The sequence below is a fragment of the Agelaius phoeniceus genome (genome assembly GCF_051311805.1).
Source record: "Agelaius phoeniceus isolate bAgePho1 chromosome W unlocalized genomic scaffold, bAgePho1.hap1 SUPER_W_unloc_1, whole genome shotgun sequence".
Classification (NCBI taxonomy): Eukaryota; Metazoa; Chordata; class Aves; order Passeriformes; family Icteridae; genus Agelaius; species Agelaius phoeniceus.
The window spans coordinates 2,410,826-2,420,711 of NW_027509866.1; the positions used below are offsets into that span (position 1 = coordinate 2,410,826).

The window sequence follows — 9,886 nt, forward strand, 5'->3', positions numbered from 1 at the left end:
CCAGAGTTTTAAAGGCAGATGAGAGGTGGCCCCCCAGAGGCCAAGGCCAGCCAGAGCTGTCTGTCCTGGCAGGTTTCATATGGGAATAATCCTTGGATATAATCAAATTTGGAAGAGGAATCCCAATTTCAGCCATGAACCCCTGGAGGAGAAAGACAGTTCTTTCCCACAGGAAGGAAAGCACACAACTCCAGGGCTTCAGGGGCTGATGAGAAGTGACCCTCAACATGCCAAGGGCAGCAAGACCAGTCAGGCAGCCCCCAGGAGGCCCAGCCAGCCAGACCTGTTCCATGTTCTTGGATCCTTGGGGCCCTGCAGCATCACAGTGGCCCCTTGGTTCCATAAGACCCTGTAGGATCACAACAGATGTTTGTTTCCATGAGGCCCAGTGATATAACAATGGTCTCCTTGGCTCCACAGTGGCACAATGGCCCCTTGCTTCCATGAGGCCTTGCAGTGTCAAAATGGTTTCCTTGTTCCCATGGGACTGTGCAGTGCCACAATGGCCCATTGGTTCCATGAGGATGCAGAGTCTCAAAATGGCCCCTAGGTTCTACTGGGTTCCCCAGGATCACAATGGCCCCTTGGTTCCACCAGGCCTGGGTGTGTTACACTGGTCCCTTGCTTCCATGAGACCTTGCAGTGTCACAGTGGCTGCCTTGGTTCTGTGAGGCCCTATGGTGTCACAATGGCCCCTTGGTTCCATGGGGACTCGGAATGTCAGAATGGCCTCATTGGTTCCATGAAGCCCCGCAGTGTCACAATGGTCTCTTTTGGTTCCGCAGTATCACAATGGCACCTTGGTTCCGTGAAGCCCTAAAGTACGGAATGGCCCCTTGGTTCCCTGCAGTGTCACAGTGCTCTCCTTTGTTCCATGGTGCCACACAGGGTCACAAGGGCCCCTCAGTTCTACAAGGCCCTATAGTGTCACAATGTCCCCTTGGTCTCATGAGGCTGTGCCATGTCACAATGGTGTCATTGGTTCCATGAGGCCCTGCAGCTCCACAATGACCCTTGAAGTGTCACAATAGTCTCAGCAGGTTCCCCTGCTGGTTCACAATGGCCTCCTTGGTTCCATGATGCCCCATAGTGTAACAATGGTATCCTTGGTTCCACAGTCAGAATGTCCCTGTGGTCTCATGGGGGCCCACAGCCCCTTATAGAGCCCCATGGCCCCTTATGGAGCCCCACAGGGTCACTGTGACCCCCTTGATTCCATGAGGCCCTGATGTGCTACAATGGCTCCTTGGTTATACAAGGCCCTGCAGTGTCACAATGGCCCCTTGGTTCCACTGGGTCCTGAAGTGTCATGATGGTCTCCATGGTTCCATGAGGCCCCACAATGTCACAATGGACTTTTGGTTTCATGAGCTTTCATACTGCCAACAATGATCTCCTTGGTTCCACAGTGTCACAAGGGACCCTTGGTTCCATGAGGTTCAGGAGAGTAACATGGATGTCTTGATTCCATGAGGTTGTGCAGTGTCACAATGATCTCCTATGTTCTGTGGCCCTGCTGTGGCTGCTGTGTAACAATGGCCCCTTGGTACCATGAGGCTCCATAGTGTCACCATGGTCCTTTTGGTTCCATAAGGCCCTGCTGGGCCACAGTGGCCCCTTGGTTCCAAGAGCTTCCATCCTGTCAACAATGATCTCCTTGGTTCTGCAGTGTCACAATGGACCCTTGGTTCCATGAGGGGCCTGGGCTCCCACAGCCTCTCACAGACCTTTATGGCTTCCCCAGTTCCCCATGGCCCCTCACTACCCCTCACGGCCCCTCACAGGCCCCTCACAGGCCCAGGGCCGGGGCTCCTCCCAAAAGAGGAGGGATCGGGCCTTGCTTGTTCTCCTTTCATTTCAGTCTCTTCCCAGCCACGAGTGCAGAAAGGCTGAAATGGAGCCTTTCCCCAACGTTTCCCTCGGGGTTAATTGCGGGCTGAAGCTCTGTGCAGGCGCTGGCCCCAGCGTCACCATCCCTGCAGCCACCAGGCCTTTGCTGTCCCCCCGCGTCCGTTCCCTGTCCCCGAGTCCCGCCCGGCTCTGGCAGCAGCAGCAGCCGCAGCGCAGGGGGCGCCGGCCCGGCCCAGCCGGGGCTCCCGGCCAGGAGCAGCAGCAGCGCCGGCCCCTTCCCGCCTGCTCCTGCCTCGGCTCCCAAGGGCTTTTTCCAGCTCAATTCTGGAGCAGAGCAGCCAGCACCCACACACAGCCCTGACTGCTCAGGCCCCGCCTGTGCTGCCCTGAGCCAGCCCTCAGAGGAAGAAAGGATCGGGTTCCAGCGCTGTTTTCAGCTCTGTTTGACTCACCCTGAGCTGACAGCAGGAGGCTGCTGGTGCCTTTGCCATGGGAATTGGAGATCACGGCTGCTCTTGGCCCTCTTCTGCTTGCCACCTGAATTTTACCCATAAAACTGCAAGTGCCTCTTTCAGTTGGTGCTGCCCACAGTTCTTTCATGAAAGTGCTTTCATGAAGTCAGTGCTTTTGTTGCAGGCATAAAGATCAGCAGATACCCACCAGCCCCTGAGCACTAAGGCGAGAGGAATTAAAGCCACACAGGCCACATTTGCAGTGCTCAAACACAGCCTTGTTGTGTTGAAAGAGAATAAACTGACAGAGGCCAGCACAGAAATTGCCTCCATAGTGTGGAATTAAATTTAAAAATCCACCAGGAGAAACAGAAACCAGAACTTCTCAACTCACTTCATTGCTCCTTCCCAGCAGCAGCAAACACAGATGCCCAGAGGTGTTTTGCACTGCTGCTGCCCCCAGTTTGAGCCCAGGCTCTGCCCAGTCCCAGCAGGAACCTGAGCCCAGCCCAGGGAGCTCAGCGCATGCGGGGCCAGGCCCAGAGCCCCGGGCACGGCCGCCCATTGCGGGGCAGCGGCACAGACAGAATGTCCTGTGGCCCAACCCTCCTGCTCCTGCCACACAGCGCCTGCCTTCTCCCCCTCCTCCTCCTCTCCCAGAACAGCACAAATTCCAGCTTGGAGGAGGCTGCCCCAGAGAGGGCTCCTGCTCCTGTTCCAGCCTGAGTGTCCCTGCAGAGGAACAGGGCATCGTTCAGGCACTCCACAAGCTCAGGCTTCCCATTTCATGGGGAGTCTGGGATGAAAATGGCTTTGTCAGGAAGGACAAAAGTGGAGGGAACGGATTGGAAAGTATTAGGAAAAATTATCCTTTGTACAGGCAAAGCTGACCAAGTCATTCCCTGCATTTCTCCTTTTCAGATTGTTTCAGTAATCTCCTGAGGAGGGGTCCAGCTTGTTCTGGTGCCTTTCATGAACTGATTGTGCTCTTGATTTATATCAGTGCAGGAGATGTAGAAGCATCTGAACTGAACACTGACACAAACTCCCTCTGTCAGCCCATTTTCATGTTCTACATCACTTTCAAGATGTCCATGGGGGCGTTGGAATGATTATCACACAGCTCTCCATTTCTGGCTGCAAGGTCTGGAGAGTCTTTCTCTGCATTCAGTCATGCTTGCATTCCCTAACAATTCCTGGTAGCCCATCATCTTTTCTTATTGTAAACCAGTAACAATGAAAACCTCACCAATGGCACAAGTGCCCAGCTCACAAGGAAAAGAAAGAACAAGCTGTAAAGTTCTTCAAACGTTTGTCCTGCTTTGCTGCAAGAGTTGTGCTGCATGCACAGTGTGGAAAGCCAAGAGAAGCTGCAGTTGGTGGCACATCTTGTGACAGAAGCTGCACCTCGTTCTCCAGGAAAGGTTCTTGGAAAGAGCAAACAGGACTGTGGACAAGATTCTGGAAGAACTGAAACAGTTTTTAGGAAATGAAATGAAAACAGAAAGAAACAATCCAAGATGTTTTCCTCTATTTATTTCTATGCTCCCCTTTTCCATGTTGCACTACATCTCCATCCCAGGAATTCCAGATGCACTTCACCTCTAAGATCGGTGACTTAGTGATTTTTAGACACTCAAAAATAACCATGAGCCTCACAGAGTTTTCCTTCCCCTGGTTTTACTGGAAGGCAAGACTGGAGATGTAAGTGCAGTGCTGGGGTCAGGTAGGAATCCTACAGCAAGGGAAGGTGGCCCGACAGTGTTTGAGCCTCAGCCAGGCCAATGCAGAGCAGCAAGCAAGGGGATTGCTGTGCCAGTGTGCAGGAGTCAGGGCTCTGCATCTGGGCTCACCGCTGCAAAGTTCCCGTGTTTGGACAGACTCAGGGGCTGTGCCCGGGGCGCGCGGGGCTCGAACGTGGGGCTCGTGGGGCGAGCGGGGAACGGACACGGGGACGAACGGCCCCGGTGCTTCAGTTGCAGCGGCGGCAGCGGCGGCAGCAGCAGCGGCGGCAGCAGCAAAAGCAGATAATCTACAACACTGCTTCTCTTTTTGTTTCTCTTTCTCTCCCTTTCCCGCGGTCGGGCACCCTTCTCTCGGGGTCCCTTGCCCGGCGTCCCTCTCCTCTCCCCGCCTCCCTCTCCTCTGCCGGCCCGGGCCATGCCCCCGGCCCGCCCCCGGCCCCGGGCGGGGCTGCCCCGTGCCCGGCCCCGGCCGTCCCGCCGCGCTCTCGCCTCCGCCCGGCTCTGGCCGTACTGGCGGTGGCGCTGCTGGGCGGGCCTGGTGCGGGGGCGGCATCGCCGCCCTTCGGCTCCGCCTGGCCCCAGCCCGGCGCCGGACCCGAGGCAGGCTCCAGCCCCGAGCCCGGCCCGGGCCCCGGCCCCGGCCCCGGCCCTGGCTCCTCCCGGGGCCCGCGGAGGACACAGGCGGCGCGGCCGCTGCCGCCGCCTCTGCTGGGGCTTCCCCGGCCCGAGCTCCGCCGCTCGGCAGCGCGGCCGCCGGCCCCGAGCCTTCCGTGCCGCGTTCCAAAGAGCGAACGCCTGGGCATGGCCGGCCCGGGGCGGCTGAGGGGCGCTCGGGGGCCGTTGCTGGCCCCGGCCCGAGCGCTGACAGCCGCGTCCCGCCCGCAGGGAAGGCGCATGAGGCCCTGCAGGAGCGGTACCGCCTGGGTTCGCTGCTGGGGCGCGGCGGCTTCGGCAGCGTCTGCTCGGGGACGCGGCTCTCGGACGGCGCCCCGGTGAGCGGCGGGGCCGGCGGCGGGCGGAGGGGGAGGAGGAGGAGGAGGAGGGGAAGGCGGACAAGGAGGAGAATGTCGGGGCTGGGCAGGACGGGCGCCGAGCTCACCCGCTGCTCTCCCTCGCTCGCAGGTGGCCATCAAACGCGTGCCGCGGGATCGCATCCGGCAGTGGGGCGAGCTGGTGAGTGAGCGGGGCCAGCGGCAGCAGCCGGGCCGGGCCGGGCGGCGAGGAGCCGGGGCCCGGCAGGGTGGGAGCCGCCGGGAACCCTGCGGGGAGAGCGGGCGTGGGCTGAGCGGGGCGTGCAGAGCATCCCGGGCTGGCTGAGGGCTCCCAGAGCCCCGGCACGGCCTCAGCCCCACTGAGGGCACCGCGCTCCTCCCGCAGCCCGACGGCAGCAGCGCGCCGCTGGAGATCGTGCTGCTGGCCAAGGTGTCCCGTGGCTGTGCCGCTGTCATTCAGCTCCTGGAGTGGCTCGAGCTCCCCGACAGCTTCCTGCTGGTGCTGGAGCGTCCGGAGCGGTGCCAGGAGCTCTCGGCTTTCCTAGCGGAGCGGGGGTTCCTGCCCGAGGAGGAGGCGCAGGCGCTGTTCCGCCAGGTGCTGGAGGCCGTGCGGCACTGCACCGCCTGCGGGGTCCTGCACAGGGACATCAAGCCCGAGAACATCCTGCTCGACCTGGCCAGCGGGCAGCTGAAACTCATCGACTTTGGCTGTGGCGCCTTCCTCCAAGACACAGCCTACACCCAGTTTGCAGGTGAGCCCTCCAGGGGATGCTCCTGGGCATCTCATGGCCCAGCCTGGGTGCAGCACCAGGGCTTCCCCCTATTGCAGCCGGGATGGGATTGATGCTGGAGCCGAGTTGATTTGGGTGGGGTGTGAGGGGGGCCAGCTGCCAGCCCTGCCGACAGCCTTCAGCACCCACTGTGGCCTGGGCTGGGGCTGGAGCTGGGGCAGCCAGCCCGACACAAACCCCCATGGGGGTAGCAGAGAGCGGGGTCTGACCCTGTGCCCTGGATGGTTTGGTGTGCAGGCAAGGAAGGGCTTGGACTGCTCCACTCCCCTGGTTTTCCTTGGCTTATTAACATTTCTGGGGGCCATGCAGATGGGGAGGAGAGTGGGTTTTCTCCACCACTGGGTGGGTTTCTCCTTTGTGTGTCATGGTTGGGCCTTCCCAAGGTTTCTGCTGCCCTCTTCCAGCACCTGTGGCTTCTTTTCCAGCCCCGAGTTTGTACACAAGTCCCAGGTGCTGGTGAGAAGGCAGCGCTCACCCCGTGTGCCTGTGGGGCAGCCCCCACATGGCCAGGGATGCTGGGGCCGGGCTCTGGGAGCAGCAGCATCCCCCTGCTGAGCTGTGTCTGTGTTCCACAGGAACCCTGTCCTACAGCCCACCAGAGTGGATCCAGCACCAACGCTACCACGGCGAGGCAGCGATGATCTGGTCCCTGGGCCTCCTGCTGTGCCACCTGGTCATGGGCAAGCACCCGTTCAGGAGGGGCCAGGAGATCATCCGGGGGTGGATCTTGTTCCCACGATGGCTCTCTCAAGGTGGATCCTCATCTCTGGGCACGGGGGGAATGCCAGTGCTGGGAGACAGCAGCGGGCTCGTGGGCATCCCGCTCTGGCAGCTGCTGAGGAGGTGGCACAGGTCCTGCTCTCCTGCTCTCCTCCAAACAGAGCATCCATGGGGAAGTTTAGGCCCAGCTCTGGGCACACCCAGCATGGCCTGGGCACGGGAACAGGGGGGCAACTTCTCCAGCTGACTGGTGATTTCTGGTTTCTCTCCCCAGAGTGCCAGGATATCATTAAGAGGTGTTTGTCCATGCAACCCTCGGACAGGCCGTCCTTAGAAGAGCTTTTCTGCCATCCTTGGGTGCAGGGTGTTCCTCTGCCCTAGAAGATGGGAGAGATCCACGTGCACAGTTGGACCCAGGGGCCTGGCAGGTACCAGCTGCACACATCTCTTGGCACTCAGTGGCAAAGCAAACCAGGCTGGTTTTGTGCTGCCTGTAGCTCTGAGCAGGGCTCAGCAGAAGGGAACACGCAGCTCTTGGGCTGGAGCTGAGCTGGAGACCTGGTGTGGCAAGCACTGGTGGCCACCATCCCCCCTGGTTTGGTTTGTCTGGTTCATGGATGGCTGGGGCCCTGGGCAGAGCCCTGACAGCCTGGTCTGGCCCCAGGGAAGGAGAAGGAGCCCCTGGAGAAGCTGTACCAGGTGGGGCTGCTGCTGGAGACACCAAGGACAACCTCAAGGGTGACAATCTCTTCCTCGGCCTGGCCAGCTGAAGATGATGGACTTGGATTCTGGCACCTTTTTCAAAGCCAGGCTCCAGGCCCAATTTGCAGGTGAGTCCACAGGCAGGGGGATGCTCCCAGATCTGGGCCTGGCACGGCCTGGCCGGGCACCAAAGGTTCCCCCTTTGCTGGGGCAGATGCAATGAATTCTTCAGTCGCTGCCCAGCTGCTTTTTGGCTCTGGGCAGCTGCTGAGGGCTGGATGTGCCGTGGCTGGCTGCAGGCTGGGCACATGTCCTGCCCTCCTGCTCTGCTGCCAAAGGCAGCAGGGATGGGCAGCTCTGGGCACAGCTCTGGGCACAGCCAGCATGGCCTGGGCCCCGCAGGCCTTGGCACAAGGGCCCAGGAGCCCTCAGCTGACGGGCGGTTTCTGCTTTCTCTCCTTGCAGCCGGGCTCTGCGGCTGCTGAGGCTGCTCTGGGCTCTGCCAGGGCTCTGCTGGGCTCAGCCCTGGGCCCAGCTGGGCTGGCTCTGCCCTCACATTGCTCTGACAGCTCTGCATCAGACGAGCCCGTTGCCAGCACAGCGCCTGAGCTTTCTGCTTTGGCAGCTGAGTGAGACTCTGCTGCAGGCCCAGAGATTGCAGCTGGGGACACACATCCAATTGGCAAGGACCCAAACTATCCACAGTCCCAGCTGAACGCCTGGATCTGCACAGGGTGTTCTGTCTGTCCCATTCTTCCTTCTTGATTGGCTGGAATTGTGCAGTTGCACTTTCTTCCTCCTCTAGCAGTGCCACGAGTGGGCCAAAGCTGGCGAGTGGGCCGTGCTCCTGAGGCAGTGCAGTCTGGAGCTGGTGGATGGAGAATTGCCCTTCTGCACTGCCAAACCAGAGCAAAAAGCCCTAAGTGGGACTTTGTGTCTCTAAGAAATGCCTGACAGTTTCAAAGCGAATGTGCAGCTCATTTCCAGGCTGAGAAGGAAGGGCATCTTCTAAAGGATTTGGGCTTTGACAGAGTTTCCCTTCCCAGTCCTGCTTGGAGCTGGAAGGGCACAAAGCAATTTCCTCTTGCTTCAACCCCAGTTTCAAATGGCAATGTTGGAAACAAAGCCCAAAATCTTTTAAAAGGCTGCTGAGGTCAGTAAGATGGATCCATGCCATCAGCACATTTACAATGTAAATAACTGAGTTCTCTTTATAAAAAGATCATTTACCTTCTTAATGCAAAGAATGTTACTTTGCATTTATATTTTGTTTTTTTCACTAACATATTTTTTCTCTAACACTTGGATTTTATTCTTATCTTTTACAATTTACCTATTTTTTTCCCTTTTTGTTTTTTTTTCTTTTAAATAGAAAACATGTCCTATCAAAGGAATGTCCTTTACTCCTGGTTCCTGTGTGGAGCAGCTCCTTCCTGCTGGCTGAGCTGCTCAGGCAGAGCCTGGCAGCTCCTGGCCCTGCAGGGCTGAGGCTTTTCCCCGTTGCTGGGCACAGACTGATGGAGCAGCACTACTGAACACGGGCACACAGAGGGACCAGGAGCAGCTGCCTTTGGCCACCTGAGGCTCCAAGGCCCAAACTCTGAGCAGCCAGGGCTGAAAGAGACTGGCAGGATCTGATCCCTGACTCTGGGCCAGGGCTGCACAAATGACCCCACAGCAGCAGCAGCAGCAGATGGAGCTGACTTTCAGCACAGCCCTGCCCCTGTTCCCTCCCGTGTGCAGTGGTGTCACAGCAGCCTGAGGCACCTGGGAGCCCCCAGTGCCAGCAGGGACTTGAGATGGCAGCCCTGGGCTCCTGGAGGCTGTGCAAGGAACGGAGCTGGGCACTCCCTGTCCATGGGGAGCTTGCAGATGGAAAAGGCTGCTGTGCCCAGGCAGCTCCAAGGGCACAGAAAGGAGGCTCTGGAGCACTGGATCTGTGCCAGTGCCACAGTCCTGGGCAGCAGCCAGCCAGCCCTGGGGGAACAGAGGGCACAGCACGAGGGACAGAAGCCGGCAAGGGCAGAGACTGGAGAGAGCCAGAGCCAGGAGCAGGAACAGCTGCTCCATTGCACTCTTGGAGAAAGCTCTTGGCTGGTTCCAAGCGCTGAAAGGCATGAAGGGCAGAGAGGAGGCCACAGCAAACAATGCTCCTGTTTGCACAGCCTCCCCTCTCTGTGTCCCAGAAGGAATTGCATGGACTGTGCTCTTCTCTCCGAGTGGTCTCGTTCAGCATGAGCAGCTCAGCACCAGGAGCTGAAGGAGCTGAAGCCTCAGGCCACAGGAGCTGGGCAAGAGGAGACTTTCTGAGCAAATGAATGCTGCTAACATGGACCCAGCTGAATGCAGTGCATAGAATCATGGAATCACAGAATCCTTTCTGTTGGAAAAGCCCTCTGAGCTCACCCAGTGCAGCCGCTCACCCAGCAGTGCCAAGCCCAGCACTAAAGCACGTCCCTGAAGTGCCAAGGCCTGGACAGCAGCCCTGAGTGAGGCCTGAACAGCAGGCCCTGAGCCAAAGGTGGCCTCTGGATGAACCTTCCAAGCAAAGGTTATCTTTGTATCTGCTCCCTGATGAAATGTGCATGGTCATTAGCACTGTGATAGATGTAGCCACTCATTAGTGAAACATG

The 9,886-nt window shown here is 58.8% G+C and overlaps 1 protein-coding gene across 1 annotated transcript; it reads left to right on the forward strand.

Moving 5' to 3' along the window:
- Positions 1-576: 576 nt before the first annotated feature.
- On the forward strand, positions 577-6,932 carry LOC143692436 (serine/threonine-protein kinase pim-1-like). The gene is made up of 6 exons (XM_077172668.1): positions 577-603; positions 4,873-5,040; positions 5,171-5,221; positions 5,426-5,792; positions 6,407-6,583; positions 6,826-6,932. Exons 1-6 carry the CDS (start codon positions 577-579, stop codon positions 6,930-6,932), a joined length of 897 nt encoding a protein of 298 aa, XP_077028783.1.
- The last annotated feature ends 2,954 nt before the right edge of the window (positions 6,933-9,886 follow it).